Source organism: Epinephelus lanceolatus, chromosome 16, assembly GCF_041903045.1.
Source record: "Epinephelus lanceolatus isolate andai-2023 chromosome 16, ASM4190304v1, whole genome shotgun sequence".
Classification (NCBI taxonomy): domain Eukaryota; kingdom Metazoa; phylum Chordata; class Actinopteri; order Perciformes; family Serranidae; genus Epinephelus; species Epinephelus lanceolatus.
The window spans coordinates 1,629,581-1,649,971 of NC_135749.1; the positions used below are offsets into that span (position 1 = coordinate 1,629,581).

Consider the following 20,391-nt stretch of genomic DNA (forward strand, 5'->3'; position numbering starts at 1 on the left):
GTTCCTCAAGTGTGTGTTGACATCTCAGCTGTGAAGACAGCAGCCACGCTGTAATGTCCGCTGGACGTCACGCTCGTCTCCTGTCACTGAAAAGCTGGGAGCACAGATTCATCGCTGGCCGTGCGCCAGAAACTAGTTTTTGTAACCAAGCCAACAGACAGCAAGGTCATCCAAGTGGCCTCTTACTCTGATATGACAAGACCCGAGGGAGGGCCGGAGGAAGTGTCCACCGCCTGTGTTTTTGGTGTTTGACCCTGTGGACATGCCGTCCTCAGTGAGACTGTCTGGACCATCTGGACTGTGTTTAGAGGTCAGCAGATGCTCTGAGGCAGTGGACGGGCTGAGTAACACAGTACAAGGAGCCAGTTTCATGTGTGTGACAGCCAGTCACCCCAAAGCACTTGTCAAGATGTCTTCCTTCCTCGCCGCCAGTACCAGCGGTCAGCAGCGTCCGTCCTGGCAATGGGCACCAAAAATAGGTAGGACGGGGACATGACAGAATCAGGCCTCCTCAAGGTGGCCGGGACGTGTTGTCGAGTGGTTGCTACGTGCTGACGTGCCACAGCTCTGGATTCGTTCTCTTCCTCCATTCTTACCTTGTCTCTGCCTCCTTCCCTTAATCCCTCCTTTATCTCCTCGTCTCTCTCTCTGTCTTTCGAACGCGTCTCATCTCTCCCACTTTTATTTCCCAGTGTTTGTCCACAATCTCCTCTCCTCTCTTCCCTCATTCTTTCGGTCTCCTTGACAACCGCTGCTGCATCGCAGCCTCTCTCATATTGCCTTGGTAACCATTATGAGGCCAGTCGCCATGGTAACATACTGTCCCGATTCCACCATCAAGGGCAGGGGGAGGTATTAGTGCTGGAGAACACATTTTCCCAAAGGACTCTCGCTTACATACTCTCTCACACACACACACACACACACACACACACACACACTGTAACCCACACACATGCACAGGTAGACTCTGTATCTGTCTCCAGCAAACACTAACACCCTCTCACATACACTGTGCATCATCTTTATGAGTTATGATTCCTGCAGACTCTTTGCTTTATTGACACAGTGCTGCTGCTGAAACAGGCTGAGAAACATTTCATGGAAAATGCAGAAGCAAATCATCATCATGTAAAAATCTACACCGATCAGCCAAAACATTTTAACCACTGGTGGGTGAAGTGAATAATGTCGATCATCTCGTCGTGTTGTGCTGCGAAACTGAAGCCTCGTCTCCACCAAACCCTTTGAGTCCAGCACCTGTGGAACCAGCAGTAAGCCTTCAGACATGGTACCTAGACCCTCGGTGTGATCAGACAGTCCTCTTAAATGTGGGCGGGGTTGTTGTCACTCACTGCTCCGTCCAGCACTCGCTGTATTTCCTCATCAGCGGTGACACAGATGGAAGTCTGCACCTGGTTTATCGTCCACAGAACGAGGCTGCACGCCCACATTTTCACAACAAAATAGAACAGGCTGCAGTGAGAGTCTCTCTCCATGGGATATTTAAAAATAGCAGCTTTGTGCATTTAGTCCTTCTCAGGCAAGCTCAGGGGTTTAGTGTTGCTGTAGCCCACAGGAAGTGAGGATTAGAATATATGACCTTCACATAATCCGCTCCAAATTCATCTATATTTTTAAAGTCATTACTAAAAGTGTGTGTCATATAAAAACTAAAGTGATGGTCAAAGTTGTCACAGTGAAATTTAAGGTGTGCTGATGGATTCACGTCATCAACTCATGCATTGAGTAACATTACAAGTTAACGTTCCACCTTAAAAGTTGCCGGCAGTCGGCCCAGTGAATGAAGTTATTTTTTTCTCTTTCATTTTATAGTTGTAGTTTACTGATGTATGAACAGAGGTTACATAAAACCAGAGTGAGCGTCCTCTACTGACCAATCAGACTGCAGGGTTTCTAGCTCCACCTTTTAGTACCAGATCTGTGTGCTAGGTACCCCAACAGAGGGGGGACCAAACATGGGGACGCTAAGGAACGCTTCTGTTGGGACCATCCACAACTTTCACTGTGGAGACAGAAAAATGCATATCGAACTGACCTGTATGCAACAGCAGTGAGAAGCTGTTATGGAAAATGAGTGAATGTATTTAATGCATTCATTTATGGTTGCATGTCTTCATTTATTTTTTACAGTTAGTAGTTATCAGCTGTGTGTGTAGTTTGCAGTTTAACAAACCTGTAGTCACTGTTTACGAGTCAAAGAGCAACCTCCAGATTTCAAAATGATTTCTTTAACTATTGTTGTCCTGTCTCCAAGGTCAGAGCCCTGCGGTGGATTAAATGCAAGTTAAACTCTGTTATTTGATAGAAACACTGATGGTTTAAGACAGCCGGAAGCTGAGTGCACTCTGCATGACTCTCAATACAAATATAGGCATTTATACTACACAACAGTCAGCGTCTCCAGACGTGCTCGGCTTGATGATAATAAAAGATCATCATCACACCTTATGTTAAAAAAGATCTTTTTATTATTATTATGACATGAATCAAAAATAGCTGCTGTCTGAGTAACAGACACTGAGCTTCTGAAGTGAGGTTCTCAAAGTAATCCTCTGCATCAGCCTCTGATGTGTGACGCACACACACACAAACACACACACACACACACACACACACACACACACAAACACACACACACACACGCACACACACACACACACACACACACCGGTAGCCTCTATAGCAACACATTTGTGAGGCAGAAGAAGCTCCTGTTACTATTCTGACCTTAAGACTCCATGGCAACATGGCTGCTATTAACATCTCATTCAAACACGCCGAGGCTCACGGATCTTACACCGCATCGCCTCAGGCCGCACTGTCGCTGCTCGAGCTTCAGATGCTCTGAAAGTGCAGCTAAGGAGGCAACACTGACATGCACACACACACACACTCACACATGTTCTGTGGTGCACAGCCCATAGAATGTAAATTTAATGGAAACAAAGCCTCATTACGCTCCTGCTGTAGTTTCAGAGAGCCGCAGAGTATTTGTGAGATTCATTGAAAGCAGAAGTCGTTAGTGTCTTTGACGCCCACGTCTTTAAACTCCACGTCCCCAATTTGTAACGCAGACCTTCTGTTAGGATTTAGCCTTTGAAACATTATCAGGGTTATTTTTTCAGACTTTGGAAAACGCCTCCAGAGCCACACAGAGGATGTTTTCACAGTAGTACTGTGTTCTGTCCGCCTCAGCCTGCTGGTGTTGCAGCGCTGCTCACAGGGTCGCAGAATTAACACCCGCCAAGCGCCAAATGTGGGTAGATTTTCTGTTTCAGCAGGCTGTCGGCCACACTGGAAAAAAAGGTTATTTTAGAGGTTGTTTCATAAATGAGTGAGGACTGAATGACTGAAAGTCTTCATTTATTTTTTATAATGTAGATTTGTGTGTTTCCCTGGAAACAAAAGAAGAATAAATGTGACCGGTGAACTTCAGTGATGTCTGCGTCGTGTTGATATGAAGAGGTCCAGGCCGTGGATATCTCTGCAGGCAACCTCCATTTATTCCTGATAACACTGACAGGAAGTGGCAAAAAAAAAATCCTCTGTCAAACACAACCGTATAACTCCAGCCCCGACACAGTGAAGTGACACAGGAATACGTTACCATGAAACATATAAACAGCTTAACTAAAACAATGTCTCTTACCTCTCCCAGGGATCACAACAGCGAAAGGGGGAGAGGTAAGGAGGGAGACACCCAAAGGTGAACGTAGGGGTACAGACACTGACTATTACTATCATATTGACTATGGAAGCCTGAGAGGGTCAGGTAATAACAACTGAAACTAATGTTGTGTGATTATAATACTTAATATTTCTCTGCCATTGACGAGATGTTGTATCAGGGCTGATTGCTCTGAGACAACAAGGGAGGCTGAACGTCCCCTAAAAGTTCATAGAAGAAATGGTCAAATATGCACTATTGAATTTACATTAAAACAAGAATTTACATTGCATTAAACATGCGCTAGGATGCGTTTCACATCACGACTATGATGTTCAAACGTCAGCTGTTTGTCACCAGTTTTCAAACGCGACCTCCCTGTCATACATTCTCGTGTCAGCACGGTGGACGCGGAGCCTCCAAGCATTCCTATGAGACAGCGCTGAGCAGGTTTTGTTCATGCAGCAAAGTGAGACGCTCATTGGATAAATGTGACAAGATCGTCACTTCCAGGGAGGCTCAGCTTCCCTGGGACCTGATGGAGCGGTAGGCGGGAGAGGACGCTCGGTGTCTGCGTGATGATTGGAGGAACTGTCTTAAAGGCTGAACCCCTTTGTGATTGACAGCACTTTGGAAATACACACCGGCATCAGTGAGTGGAGTCTTCTGACAGAGTGCCGTCCAGAGTTCCTGATTTCCATAAGCCATACAGCTCATTTACACTGTTAAACCCATCTGAAAATCTCTGAGGTGTGTGTTGCTGTGGCTCTACGGCATGAGTGTGGTTGAAAAATGGCTTCAATTAAATGTTCCTTTTATAAGTTACTGCCTCGCTACAATATGACACATGTTATGATGTAAACTTAAAGTGAGCTTCCCCTGTTTGAAAGACCAGCAGCCGCCACTGGTTTCCATCGATCCCTGTCTTCACTGTTATAAGACGGGGCGCTGTGACACATCTTGTCAATAGAACAGTCTGCCGTGTCCAAAAAGAAACGAAGAAGAAGATCTGCTGGAAACTGCAAGAAAAATATTTACAGAAATGTAGCAGCTTGTAAACTGAACGAGAATGCCGGCGCAGACGGAAAAGTTTACGGTTGTGCAGCCGTGGAGCCGTGCCATGTCGATGGACTCAGACTGCGACACTTCCTGTTTTGATCAACATTTTAATTTGATTTGGACAAAGAAGCAAATGAGTTTCTCCATGACGATGACAGTGACACGGACAAGACGAGCACAGAGGAGACGACAGAACACTGAACGAACTGAACGTGACGGCGTGTTCTTCTGTAGCTCAAAGAGAATATTATTTCTTATTATTGTTTTCATTTACACAGCTCAGACTGACGTGAGGAAATGAGAAAAAAAATGTAAACGTGAAATTGATTTTATACTTGGAAATCACTCTATGTCCGAAAAGTTGTCTGTCAGATCAACAACGTCACTGTAACGTGTGTTAATGTTTAGGATTATTATTTATAGTATCAGGTAAAAAGACTTGAGTGTGTCTGCTGCCCCGTGCTCTCTATAAAACCACAGGTTCTCCTCAGACCAGCGGAGCTGATGTTGGTGCAGAGGCTCATTTGTTGTGGATGTAAACAGGCCTCTTCAGTTTATCAGTAAATCAATAGCCCTCTCTGCGGCTTTTAAAATAATTAAAGCAAATGTGATGTTTAGAATGTGTAACGACACACTGGGGACTGCGGAAGTTTTCTGGCCCTGATCGGAGCACAGGTGCACCGAGCGTCTGCCAGGTCTGAGTTTGAGCTGATAGTTTACCTTAATGCTGATTATCAATGTATCTGGTCACTGACACATCTGGAGCTGTGTATGTGCGTGATTGACTGTGGTTGACCAGACTGGTTAAAATGCCAGGGCCGACTCTTTGTCCCAGTCCAGCCCCGGTGATCAGACACTGCTGGTCAGATATCAGCAGCACCAGTCTGATCCTGATCCTGATCCTGATCCTGATCCTGATCCTGATGTGGTTCCTTTAATCACAGCCGTGTAGGATTCCCTGCTCTGTTTATATTTAGCATTCATTTACACTCTGTAATTTACTCCTGCATATGCTGCCTGTTATGTGCTGTAATTGCTTTGGGCAGGTTGTATTTGTAAAGCTGACACGCAGACTAATTGATTAATTGATGGCTGAGCGCTGAGGGGCGGCTTGTTGTTATTACACTCAGTGTCACACCAGGTTGTGTTTTTCATTAGAAATGAAGTCGGTCCTGACCGACACCTCCAGTGTGTGGTTACTCTCACATGGCATGTTTTACTCACTGCAACACGCACAGTATCCGGTGCATCCTTTACCACATGGTGATGAATGATTGGAGCCAAGTGATGGTCTTGGGTGGATCCGGTTACTGTCCAGTATCAAAAGGTGTAACTGTAAATGAAACCATGAATCCTCAGAGACAGAGTGAAGTCTGATTCTCACCAGTGTTTACCTGATCCTGCAACCAGTGAAAGATCTGTGTGGGTGAGCTGTGTCAGTGATGATGCAACATTTTGCCCAGGAAGAGCAAAACATTGATCTCGCCTGTAGTCCGTCTCTGTACGGCCCAGTCGCCAGGAGAAAACCTTGGTGTTGTATATTTCTGCAAAACCTCGCAGGCGTTACATTTCTACGTGTACGTACAGTGACTAAGCTTTGTGTCATGGCAGGACATTCGCTCATCAGGCTCCACCCACTGTACACAAAGAGTCCAGTAGAGGGCGGAGCCTGTGTGAGATAGTGTAAAGGTTACGATATTGTAACCCTAGTTCTATTAGCCCTCTACCTCGGGGCCCTGTCACAAATTTGCAAATCCCAGGATAGTGAAGGAATGACCTGCCTTACTCTCCCAAGATCACCTTCACTGGTTGGATTAGTACGGTTTAGGCACGAGGAGTGTGACTGGCTGGAGTTCAGGTTAGAGATAGGCAGGTTATTCCTCTGCTATCCTTGGATTGTGGCCCTGTCACTTCTACGCTGTTTGCTAAATATGGTGTAGGATGTCTGACGCCAGCTATCGGCTTCTTTACACACTATATACTACATACAGTCTGCATGTATATGGGCAGCCGGCTACATCTATGTAATTCTCAGTGTGAGAATGTAGGAACATTACCCAAGGAGCTCCGCCTGTGCTAATAGAACTAGGGTTACAGTATCGTAACCTTCAGTCTTCACTTATATTAGAAGTGCCTTTCATGCAGTTACTTATGATGTCAGTGAGTTTAAGCTAATAATATTTGAATAAATTCTCTCTACGGGTGCTAACCTTTGGCTGCTTAGGTTCAGTATGGCCGGGATGATGTTTTGTTGCGACAGGATGTTCATTCATCGGGCTGTGTCAGATAGAACAGAGTTCCCAGTGTGAGAATGTGTGCTCGTGGTTAGAGGACTATTACCCAGGATTCATACTTAATACATATGAGCTTGACACACCGACCGAGAGCGGTGTTTGCGTCTCGTAAGATTCTCTCAGCCTGGGTGACAATGTGTGTGACAATTACACTTTTGGGATAGCGACCATAGATGAAATATAATGTGATTTAAATGTAAATCATAAATCTGAGAATTTTAAACGGTTTTGGATTTGGTACTGGATTTTGCCGCCATGGTCATTAGAGTCAGAATCAGAGTGTCATCTGCAGAGCCCTGATATCTAAATGTCTGCTACACATATAAAGCCATATATGGACCAGATTTGATGCTGTTATCACAAACTGAATGACCGCCTTGATTTCGGGAGCTGTGCCGGCCGTCTTCATTTCAGGTGAAACAATCTATAGATTTATTCCACAGCTGATGATTTTATATTACACATAACTATGCCCGTGCGTCTCTCAGGTTTGTACAGCCTCATTTCACTGAGCCCTGCACCTCGTTGAACAGACCTTGCACCTCATTATACAAATGTTTCTTGTAAAATCAGGAAATGGCTCATGAATAATGCAAGGTGGAGGTCAATGAATGAAATGAACCGAGGAGTGAAAGTGTTTTTCTCAGTCCTGAACTGTGGCTGTGCGCCCGACCCGTTAGTGCCAGCTGTGATCTGAACATTAAATGAACCTTGGCGGTGGCGCCACACACTTAGTGACTGGGTGTGATTTACTACAAACCTTGACGGGACATGGGAGGCTGAGATGTGGCTGGACACTGTGCTGGTAGTTACACCAGTCGTCTGAGCAAACACTGGAGATGCATTTCACTTTTCTGCTCTTCTTATTCACACGCTTTTCTTCACCTCTGTCACTCGTCTCTTTTCCTTACAGTGTCTTCATCCTTCTCATCTGCTCCTCTGTGTTTTCTAGGATCAGGACCGCCTGCAGACCAGACGGTGGTCATCGAGGAGTTTCGCTACCTGTCCCAGAAGATCTTTGTGTCTGTGTCCGTCTTTGCTGGGTTGGGAATCCTGCTGGGGATCGTCTGCCTCACCTTCAACATCTACAACAGCAATGTCAGGTAAACCCTCAATGTGATGTCAGAAAGACGCTGGACGTTGGACAGATGTCCAGTTTTGGTTGTAAATAAAAATCAGTTTGGCATCGAAAAGTTGGCTCAACATCAACTTCCAGCAGAGTTTTTTGAGAATGAGGTTGACGTCAAAACTCAAGGTTGGCGCGGCATCAATTCCAACATTGGATGGACGTTGCATAGTGGTTGAAATTCAAAACGGGATATCTATTAAATTAGGGCTGAAGTTTTCCTTCCAATGTTGGACAGATGTCGAGAAGGGGGGAGAGAGAGGGGATGACATGCAGCAAAGGGCCACGGGCTGGATTCAAACCCGGGCCACTGCAGCAACAGCCTTGTACATGGGGCTCCTGCTCTACCACTAAGCCACCGACGCCCCATTAATCTCAATTTGATGTCAGACCCCAGCCTTGGGTTGACTTCAATCTTCCAACATTGGACATTTGTTGACTTTTTGTTGGTAATGAAAACCGGGATCAAGACAAAACCCAAGGTTGGGTTGATGTTACATTCTGGTTGGAATTCAAATTCAGATCTTTGTCAAAACCCAGCGTTGGACAGGTGTTGAATTTTTGTTGGAAATGAAAATGGGGCTGGTATCAATACTCAACATTGGCTACATTAGACAGATGTTGCAATGTGGTTGGGATTCAAAATTGAATATCCATGAAAACCCAACGTCTGCTTGACCTCAACCTTCCAGCATTGGACACATGTTGAATTATAGTTGGAAATCAAAGCTCCCCAATCATAGACATCAATTAAGATCATATCAAGATTCAAGTCCATTTAAAGTTTGAATACTGGACTGAAGTCCGTCTCAGACATAGATCGTTCTGCTTCGCTGTCTTTACCTACTTGTTAGAATGACGTCCAGACAGGTGTAGGTTACTGCTGCTCTGAGCTTCACTCAGACATGACAGGACATTTACAGATGGACACAATACTCACACAGTATTTGGTAATATCTGGTGTGTGAGAGGGACCACAGAGACCATTCACAAAAGTGTCACGTAACAAAAATTAAAAAAATGATCAAAGGATTGAATCAAGTTGGACAAATTAGTAGGTAATATATTTAAAAAATCAATTATGTGACAGTTAAAATGGACATAACACAGGTGGAGTCAGGTAAAAGACACAAAGCAATCCCGGGCCAAACCAGTTTAAACTGGAGGCTTCAGTCTGTGAGCCTTAGTTTTTCCTTTTTGTAATCCACCTTCTTTCTTTAGGACCCACACTGAGCCGGGGACAACAGCACACCTTTGATATGATGCATTCCTGAGGCGATGTAATCTGTGTAATATTTACAGAGCTCAGTCTGACTGTTGACAGTGACTGTTAGAGCGGCGTGTGTGAGGCAGCAGACAGTTGAATCCAGACTTTATATTCCTGACAAACAGCTAATATCTGGACTGGGTGACAGCAGGAGGATGACAGCGAGGAGATTGGTGTGTGTGTGTGTGTGTGTGTGTGTGTGTGTGTGTGTGCGCGCGCCCCGGCCCTCGGAGACAGAGCCTATGACAGACACAAATATCCGTCTGTGCCTGATAGTGTGTGTGTGTGTGTGTGTGTGTGTGTGTGTCATAGCACGCCTGTGCAATCTGTTTTTTCAGTCTGACCCAGAGAGTTTTGTTTTTCTATTTTGGTAACTGTGTGTGTGTGTGTGTGTGTGTGTGTGTGTGTGTGTGTGTGTTGAGGAGGTCTAAATTTCTTCTCTTGCATATAAAGACAAGGTAAATCCTCCAAAATGTGGAGATGAAAGTGAGGAGCTGAAGAATATAATCAAGTGAAGTGTCAGTTGACATGTAGCTGGTAAAAGCAGCTGAAGTGTAAAACCCAGCTCAGACCAAGGACCCATGATGAGACGAGTTGACACAAACAACTACTGTCAACGCTCTGCAACGTTGTAAAAAGCTGCTAGTTGACAGGAAGTGACCACCGTGAGACGGCGCATCATCTCTAGTCAACGACTCTCTGTACTTCTGATCTGTAACGTCGACAGGAAGTGACCACCATGAGACGGCGTATCATCTCTAGTCAACAGCTCTCTGTGCTTCTGATCTGTAACGTTGACAGGAAGTGACCACCATGAGACGGCGCATCATCTCTAGTCAACAGCTCTCTGTGCTTCTGATCTGTAACGTTGACAGGAAGTGACCGCCATGAGACGGCGTATCATCTCTAGTCAACAGCTCTCTGTGCTTCTGATCTGTAACGTTGACAGGAAGTGACCGCCGTGAGACGGCGTATCATCTCTAGTCAACAGCTCTCTGTGCTTCTGATCTGTAACGTTGACAGGAAGTGACCACCGTGAGACGGCGCATCATCTCTAGTCAACAACTCTCTGTGCTTCTGATCTGTAACGTTGACAGGAAGTGACCACCGTGAGACGGCGTATCATCTCTAGTCAACAGCTCTCTGTGCTTCTGATCTGTAACGTTGACAGGAAGTGACCACCATGAGACGGCGTATCATCTCTAGTCAACAGCTCTCTGTGCTTCTGATCTGTAACGTTGACAGGAAGTGACCGCCATGAGACGGCGTATCATCTCTAGTCAACAGCTCTCTGTGCTTCTGATCTGTAACGTCGACAGGAAGTGACCGCCATGAGACGGCGTATCATCTCTAGTCAACAGCTCTCTGTGCTTCTGATCTGTAACGTCGACAGGAAGTGACCACGGTCATGGTGACACCATCAGCCGGCTTGAGTCGAGCTCAGACCGGCCAGTTCACACCGCTGACACTTTTCTCTGCAACGTTCTAAACCTGTTTCATCTCGTCACAAATCTTTGGTCTGACCTGGACTCAACAGTGAAAGCACATGAGGTTTCAGTCAGTGACTCTATTTGAGGACCAAAATTTAGACTAAAAAGCCTCTGTGTAATTATTTTATACTTTCATGTAATGGGGGCAACTTATTACCCTCAGCTAGACATTAGCCTAATAGAGGAGAGGATCAGACCTGCGGCAAGTGATATTTTAGTGGATCAGCTGATGTCCTGTACAACTGAACCAGAGGCGCTGGAAACGATCAGCTTGTGGCACCACCATTCCATCAGTATGGAAACACCTTTGTAGACAGCAGGAGAGCGCATCCCTGAAAAATACCAAAACATGGCAGAGACTAAGCACAGTTTGTTACATGAATATTTTGGTACAAACATTTACCCTCCAGTGTGGCAGTGAGCCCTCATAGATTGACTCAGCAAAGGGAAAATCTACCTCATTTGGCATTTGGTGGATGTTAATTTTGGACCCTGTGTAAGAGTCGTCGATGTGTGACTGCTGGAAGTGTTTTTGAAGCATAGTTGATGTCAGCAGTTGAAATGTCTGGTTAAAGAGGAAGTGCTGGATGTGGTTCAGTTATGTGCAGTGTCAGTGTCAGTTGGTATGTGAGTATTAACAGTACCTAAAAGAACTTGAGGTCAACCTTCACCTCAGCTGTGCCAGTGGAGCCTCGGCAGGCTCAGGAAAAGAGTGTTTGAGGACGGAGATTTGAGGGTCCATGGAAAACTGGTCCACAGAGCTGAAATGATAGTTGAAGTGTTCGGCCTGGGAACGGTTGAAGAATAAGATCTGTGTCATTGGAAACAGCCAAGTGTTGGTTAAAGCAATGAAAGCACTCGAAATGTCAGCTGTAGTTTAAGATGATGACACAGCTTACACTCAGAAACAGTTGGCACCATCTATAGATCCTGAATCCTCCCTCTGTTATTATTCTCCTCACTCTGGTATGAGTCTATTGTTTATGTATTTGTTTATGACGATGTGCATGTTTACAGAAACATAAATGCGTCTCTGCTTCTGCTGCAGGTACATCCAGAACTCTCAGCCTTACCTGAACAACATGACTGCAGTGGGCTGCATGATGGCGCTGGCTGCTGTCTTCCCTCTGGGCATCGACGGCCTACATGTCCACAGGAGGCAGTTCCCCGTCGTCTGCCAGGTACGCTTTGAAAGTCGCTCCAAACACAGTGGTTTGATTTCCCCGTTAAAGGGGGTTTTTTTGGGGAGTTTTTCCTTATCAGCTGTGAGGGTCATAAGGACAGAGGGATGTCGTATGCTGTAAAGCCCTGTGAGGCAAATTGTGATTTGTGATATTGGGCTTTATAAATAAAATTGAATTGAATTGAATTGATTTCAAACATACTGCAGAGCGTTTACTGTTGGAAGCAGCTCTGCACACAAGGATTATCATCCCTGACAGTAAACAGTTGATACTGTCCGTCTGTCCAAATCATCACATCAGTCATTTTATGTTTATTGATAGAGTTGTTTTTTTATTTAAATGTTTTTCAAATTGTGCTCAAAGGTGTCCAGATACTGGAGGAGGGAGTTTATCAGTCTGATCTGTGGAGGTGCAGACGGTGGTGTGGAGGGAGAGTAGCCGTGGGCAGAGTACTCAGCCGTCGGGGGGTTCTGGTGCAGACTGTGGTGGAGGTGATCCTCCCAGCCTCACCTGCTGCTTCCTGTCTGTCAGGAAGTTTGTGATCCACTGACACATGGATCACATCTGTGCCTGTGAATGTGTGTGTATGTACATATTTTTACCAGTTCCACAGCTTTTTCTTGGGTAACCATCGGGTACCTGACTCTGGTGCATCATCCACTGATTTGTTTGCAAGGTACAGAAACTGCAGGGGGCCCAGCAGGGGTCCTGTGATGTCCTTCAGCTGGACCAACACCAGTCTCCAACTTAATTCAAAGGGTTTAATAACCACAGACGTCAGAGCGATCGGCCTGTGGTCTTTTAATCCTGTGATGGAGGGTTTCTGAGGGACTGACGGGTGAGGCAGGAGCGGACGTCAAACAGCTCCAGTGATCTGTTGATCTGTGTGAAGACGGGGGCTGGCTGATCAGCATAGACTTCCAGACAGGAGGGTGACACGCCGTCTGAGCCTGGTGCCTTCCTCATGTGTCTGTGAAAGAGCCGACACACATCCTCCTCACTGAGAGCAGGCCGGGGGTCAGCGGGGAGGAGTGAGAGGAGGAGGTGGTTGTTTGATGTCGGAGCAGGTGAGGAGTGTAAAGGTGGACCAATCAAACCAGCAGTGAAAAACACTCAGGTCGTCGGCCAGTCGACGGGTCTGAGGGGATCATTTCATTTAATTAGTGATGTGTCCCGCAGGCTCCTCCACGCTGACACGCTCCTGTTCTTAAGCCTTCAGCGTAGCTCCTGTTTGCTCCTCTGATCTCTCCTGTCAGCGTGTCTCTGGCCTGGTTGGACGGCAGTCTGTCCGCACCTCTGTAGGTCTGGTGACGCCCACTGAGTTTTGTTGTGAAGCAGGATTTATTGTTGTTGTTGGTGCAGAAGGTTTTAGTTGAAGCACAAGATGTCACAGTGTCAGAGTTCATCTAGGTCTGTGTCTGCAGCCTCAGAGACTCTGTAATCAGTGCAGTCTGCAGACCTGCAGCTCCAGCTTTACCTCGCCGGCCCACCTCCTCTGAGTCTTCGCCCCAGACTGAGCAGATTTTGGAGCAGATGAACCAGAGTGATCAGAGATTCTTCTGAGGAAGCTAATAAGTGTATTTTCTAAAACTGTTCCTCTAAAGCCGATGAGAGTGGATCCCTGCTGGACTCCCCCCCAGCGACCACGACTTTAATGCGCTCAACAACAAACAACACCTGCTGATTCTGGTTTCCACACAGCTCGTTTTTTTACCGGAGCTAAAAAGTTTCTCGTGTAAGTGAAACTACGAGACGTCAAGTGTGATGAGAGGGTTCGAAATCATTCTCTGCAGAGCGTCAGTGTGCTCAGAGTCTCAGATATTCATTATTGGCTTGTTACTTGTGTTTATTGTATAGATATTAATATTCGAGGGGACCACAAACCTTAAAGGGATTGTTACACTGTGGGGCTAAACCAGGCTCGTGGGACTGCATCAGCTGAGGCTAGCAAGCTCGTAACTTAGTGCCTCTCTCTACATGATGCATTAGACGTGACACATGTACCTGGACTTCCCTGGGTGAGTGTGGTCCTTCCTATCTGTGTGTGGTCGACTCTCCACCAGGCTCTTGCTCTCCACTGGACACCTCCCTCGGCCCAGTCCGCCCTCTTCGTGGTTGTTGAGAGTGAAGGTCTGTCAACATGGATGACTCATGGTGGAGTGTCAGATGCTTCCTCCGTCTGTTTTTGTCCTCAGAATGTTCTGCCTCCATCATCTTCCTCATGGCATGCCTGTTCAGCACAAAAACCTCCCCAGCACCTAATGAGTCAATGCCACCAACCCCCAGGTGTGACATAAGTGCTGACCCCGCCTCCTAACACCTGCCTAAACCACACCCACATCTACAAGACATTCATTAAACTACCAATAAAGCTGTCATAGTAGGAGAGTTCAGATTTTGTTAAGTGGGTCTGTGGTCAGTGTATTACGTACAGCAGATGGCGGTCCTGAAAATGTAAATGATATAAAGTGTACATTAAATGTGATGATTAAATGATGTGTAACCCCATGCCTCCACATATGTCAGGCGTGTATAAACCGAGAGCGTCCTCAACTACTGTAAAACTTAAGTTAAAGCCTGGCACCAGTTTAACACCCAGTCCCTTTTACCAGCCTGGTGTGGCTCCATGTTTTAACAAATAAAGGCCTGTCGCAATCAGAGGCCTGCTGTGGTGCCAAGCAGGTCATCTTTATCGAAGTAAACCTGGTTGTCTGTTCACTTTAACTCACTCTGACTCTCCTCATACAGATCTGAAACTCTTTCTTTTTATGCTTCACGCTGCTGCAACTCTTTTAAAATGTTGTATCTTACTGGATTTTATGATTTATGGTTTTACAACTCTATGATCTTATGATGACTATTTTTATGTGAAGAGCAGTGCTTAAACTGCCCTTTATTAATTTATTATCACTAGTCCATAGCCATTGGTAGCTTTGTCACCTTCTACCTATGCCAGTCCTCAATGCCTATGTGCAGTTTCACATAGATTGACCACGTCAGTGAGTAGAAAAACGTGGGACAGACAGAATGACACACTGACAGTTTCCGTGATTATGTACAGCATACCATACCATGACTTAGTCATACCAAACATTAGAAAACACCAACACTGGTCCACAGCGGGAGCCACAGCGATCGGTCGCATTTTAGCCATTTTGAAGCATTTTTCTGTTGTTATAGCGCCACCCAGTTGCCAATTAGAGTTAAATTTCTCCAGTCACCTTGAGGCGTCCTGTTCTACATATCTACCAAGTTTAGTAAAAATCCATATGGCGGTTAGGCCTAGATAAGAAATGAGCTCTCTAGCGCCCCCATTTTGTTTGATGGGGTCAATAATGGAGGGGTCCCCTCAGATTATGTGTGGTCATATGCCTACAAAGTTGCGTGGTGATGGGTGAAACCCTTGAGATGTTATACACCTTTATGTGATGAGCCACGCCCTCCGCAATATTCATTGCCTTATAGAAGCTCAGTTTTAGTAAGTTTTCCAACTTTTGCCAAGAGGGAACTTTAGATATTGGTCCCTAGATTATGTTCACCCAGTTTCATGCAGATCGCTCAAACTTCCTAGGAAGAGATCCATTTGAAGTGTTTTTCAAAAAATTCAAAATGGCGGAAAATCTATATAAGCGGAAGTTATGGGTTCTTGAGGCAAATGTGTTCCTCATGAGGAGAGGCATCTCTGTGCAAAGTTTCATGTCTCTACCACATACGGGGCATGAGGTATGCCCATTCAAAGTTTGACATTTCAATGGGTTGCTATAGCGCCCCCCTTTGGCCAATTGATGTAATATTGCTTCATTGGCATCCTCCCATGACCCTCTACCACTGTGCCAAATTTCACATGGATTGACCAAGTCAGTGAGGAGAAAAACATGGAACACACACACACACAGATTTCGTCATTATACAGTAAGATAATTATTATTATTTTTAATGATGATGATGATGATGATATCAGTGTGGATTTTTGGCACCTCTGACACATGAGAGTGTGGTTCCTATCCAGAGGAGATCAAAACAAATCCCTTCTCAGAAAATCTCTGGTCTAAAGCCTGGCAGTGTTCTGGAGTTTTAAGTCTCTGAGCTCTCCTCTTCTGTCTGATGTCTGAGTCTCGTCCACCACAGTAAAGACAGACAGTGTGACTCCTTTATTACAGAGGACAGTTGGAGAGAAGGTTATTTTCACTTCAAGGTCATTTCTGAGAGGCTATTAAACTCAAACAGGCTTAACGACGGAGAGTGACTGAGGAGCTGATGTGATTAATCTGTTTGATATATTAATTAGATTAATTATGAAGCCTTTCTTGTCTTTTCTTCTCCGTCAGTTCCGCCTGTGGCTGCTCGGCCTGGGTTTCAGCCTCGCCTACGGCAGCATGTTCACAAAGATCTGGTGGGTCCACACCGTCTTCACCAAGAAGGATGAGAAGAAGGACAGGAGGAAGGTAAGTGCGGCCGGGATTCAAAACTGTTTATGTTCCAGCAGTGAACAATTAAGTCCAGCGGGTGCATCGCTGCCGAGCCGAGCGCGGTTAGACTTCACTTCATCATCACCCCCTTCAAGGGCGAGCTCCGCCGCTGGAGATGATGTATTCCCCAATCATGTGTTATCTTTTTGCATTTACTCTCTGCCCTGCTGCTGCAGTCGGCCCACTGCTCGCCCTTGAGCATTGTGTAGCATCTATTTGTCATGCTGCCTGCCCGCTGAACTCCTCCAGTCGGCCCCAGTGGTAAAAGGCCTCTCCGAGCCCCCCCCACCCCCCTTCCTCGTCTCTTGTATGTAAGAGGACATGTCAGACAGGACGTCTCAGAGCGGATGCTCCTGCTGTGAGGCGAGAGCACAGAGATTCAGCCTGTCACTGAATATTTATGAAGGTCCTTAGTTGGAGGAAGCCTATCAGGCGGGATTATTTTATCCAGGGCTGCGTCAAGTTCGTCAAGTTCGTCAAGCTCCGCCGCTGGAGATGATGCAATATTAGTTCATCAAGTTCACTTTAACCCTTCAGGCAAAGGCAACGTTTGTAACTGTGCTACAGAGCAGAGACCTGCACAGATCCACTGTTAAAATCACACCCATACCCATAAAGCTCAGCACCAGAACCAACCTGTTACTGTCATCATGTCCAAGTCAAAGCTGCACCATGATCAAACCCCCCCAGGCTCTCTTTGACTAGATGGTGAAAACATTCAATCACTGCCAGGTTAGGAAACATGTTAGCATGCTCCTTCCACCACCATCAAACCTCCAAAGGATCCTCCTTGGGTGTCTTGAACTCCATGTAGGAGTCACTACAACTAAAAGAAAAACTGTCACAAGGTCATTTCAGTCCAGCGGCCGCTGGCTGCGAGCAGAGCTAGCTGCTAACTGCCACCGCTGCAACTAACAAACTCCACAAATCCATTCAGCAGCTCCACCATCCACAGTCAGACACACACGGCTGATTATTTACTGCTGAATTACAGCTCACAACTCGCACCAACCCAAACATCCTGGTGCAGACTATTTACTGGAGTTTCCCAGCCTGTTGTTCATGTGGCATCTGAAGATAACTGCGTCAACAAAATTGAAACATAGAGTTTGTCATAGTTTTTATCAGATCTACCCTGCTCTCACTGTCACATGAAGGAGAAACTGCATCTCTGCAAACATTAGCACTGGATGTAAATACTTCATGTGTCCAATATGACAGTAATTTCCTGAACATACAGAGCAGTAGGCTCCACAGCTCTCCGACCACGAGGCCCCTGGCTGTTGCTTTCTAACAAGGACCAGCTGCAGAGTGAAGAATATTCACCGCAGCTGAAAAACCAGAAACTCTCATCTTGCGGAATAATGCAGCAGAATCAATAAGCACTTTATGGTGCTGGACCTGTTCCCACACATCTCTGTGTCGTCTGAATACATAAAGGAACACCTTTATTTATTGACTGAGAGAGGAGGCAGTGTGTTCTCATCAGTGTGGTGCCTCTGTCTCTCCTCCTGTCACGGCCCGGTGCTTTGAGGGCAGATTGAATTGGCTTCAGTTAGTGATGGATCATTGTTTTCTCGTCCAGCTTAGGCTGGTCTATTTATGGCTTCATAAATCCCTCCCTCACAAAATCAGAAAGAGAGGATTTGTGCCTCCTCCTGATCCCTCGCCATGCTGCCGCAGTGACCATCACCACCCCCCCCCCCCCCCCCCCCCCCCTTTGTTTCCCCGCAGCACCTGGAGCCGTGGAAACTCTACGCCACCGTCGGCGTCCTGCTCGGCATCGACGTCCTGTCCCTCATGATCTGGCAGATCGTGGATCCTCTACATATCACAGTGGAGGTATGATCCCCCAGTGTCTCTGTAAGAAGAGACAAAACATTTTAAATTCCTCCAAAAATTGAATTCATTCATGAGCAGAACTTTATCTGCAACTGTAAAGTATTTGGTGCGTCTAAATAAGAAACTAAATAATAATAATAATGAAACAAGTAGATAAATAAATAATTAGATAAATATTTATGGAAGCTTGTGACTGTCAATATAAAAATAAAATCATTTAATCAAAATAAAATGTCAGTGTCTGTTCTGTGTGCATGGAGTGTGACAAAACATTTCAAAATCAATTTTTATTTTCTGAATTACTGTGTAAATGGCAATAAAAATAATAAATAATAATTGAAAATTGATTTTCAGTGTGCTCCTAAACATAACACTGCTGAATGAGAAATGGATGTCATTATTTTCAAACTGGAAAACAATGTGTGACCTCAACATTTCAGTTGGAATGATGTCATAAATTTAGCACATTTCATATTAAAATCTCTAAATGGTCAGATTCTTTCAGGTCTCTTTGTGAAATTTAAAGACAAATCAAATCTAATTAAGTTTCTGCATCACAGATTAAATGTCAGTTTTATATTTATTTGATGGTTCAGTTTAACTGCAAAATTTCAGATAGGAATTTAAAGTGTAAATATTCTGTCAATTTGAAATTGAAAAAAAAAGAAAAAACAGTTTTAAACGAGATTTAATTATCATTACAGCAGTCTCATGCTTAATAATTAATAATAATTATAATTTATAATAATAATTATAATTTATTGATTTTATGAATAAAGCTTTGACTATAATTTTGACTATCAGTTAATCTGTTTGTTATTTTTTGATTCATTTTTTAAATCCCACAATAGTGCTATTTATTTGTAACTGGCTCAAAAAAAAAATGAAAATAATTTTTTTGAAATTGAATTTTTTTTTTTTAATCAAATGCACTTATAAGTGGAACTTTATCTACGACTGTAAAGTATTTGATATATCGACATAATTAGAATATTAAAATAAAATCTGTAATTATTGAGTGCAGTTTCAAGTTCTATTTTATGTGCATGATGTTTGTTATTTACATATTTTAATTACTGACAAAGTAAAAAGAATAGCCACGTCAACAATTAAATTTTCTAGAACATTTCTTGAATGGCAGAATTCTCTCAGTTTGGTAATGGTTCAGTGGTTCAAGTTAATTACAAAATTCAATTTGAAATTTGATTGTAGTCAATGTTAAATTAGATTAGATTATGCTCAAGAGTAAAAGGAAATGTTAAGTTGATTCTGTGAATAAAGCTTTCATTTTTATTTATAGAGCTACAGTACGAGATTTTTACAGTACGATAACCGTCTCAGAAAAGGCACCACGGTGTTACAAAATTTATGTCATTGTCTGTCAGAGAGAGCCTTGAAGTTAAATTGGACGGATTATTTTTGGTTGAACAGACTTTTTATTACTATAACTGAAACTTGAAACCATTTTGTTACTGGAAGTGTGTGTAAGAAATCTTCCCTGTTTTGAAAATAACTAAAATTAAGTTTAGATTCTCCGTCTAAGTGTGTTTATTTTACAATATCATAGATAAGCGAATGTACATGGTGTGATAACTGTGAATTTTACTATCACCGCATACCTTGTAATCGCTGTACCGTTACAACCTTAGCTTTAACTAACAATCGAGGCCATCAAAATAAAAATGAAATCTCCAAGTCTGAGAATCAGGAATCCAGTGAATAGTTTGCATAATAAATTACAAAATCACTTACAAAATGAAAAATAATTTAATTCTCTGTCAACGGACTAATTAATTAATGAAATATTTTGATATATTTTCATGTGGCGGTGGTTATGCATTTTGAGGCATGTAAATTATAATGTAAACTGGTTTTAAAAATGTTTTATTCTTAGATTATAATTAGGGAGGCACGATAATATCGGCACGTCATCTTTGTCGGACGATACCAGCTTTAAAATGAACAGAAT

At 44.2% G+C, this 20,391-nt stretch overlaps 1 protein-coding gene across 2 annotated transcripts in view; it reads left to right on the forward strand.

Annotated features, from left to right (window-relative positions):
* gabbr1b (gamma-aminobutyric acid (GABA) B receptor, 1b) overlaps positions 1-20,391 on the forward strand; it is a 136,135-nt gene that overhangs the window by 104,730 nt on the left and 11,014 nt on the right. For both annotated transcript variants that reach the window (XM_078175582.1, XM_078175581.1), the window contains exons 16-19: positions 7,997-8,147; positions 11,976-12,108; positions 16,440-16,556; positions 18,315-18,422. In XM_078175582.1, the coding sequence (XP_078031708.1) occupies positions 7,997-8,147; positions 11,976-12,108; positions 16,440-16,556; positions 18,315-18,422 (509 nt within the window). The remainder of the gene's footprint in view (positions 1-7,996; positions 8,148-11,975; positions 12,109-16,439; positions 16,557-18,314; positions 18,423-20,391) is intronic.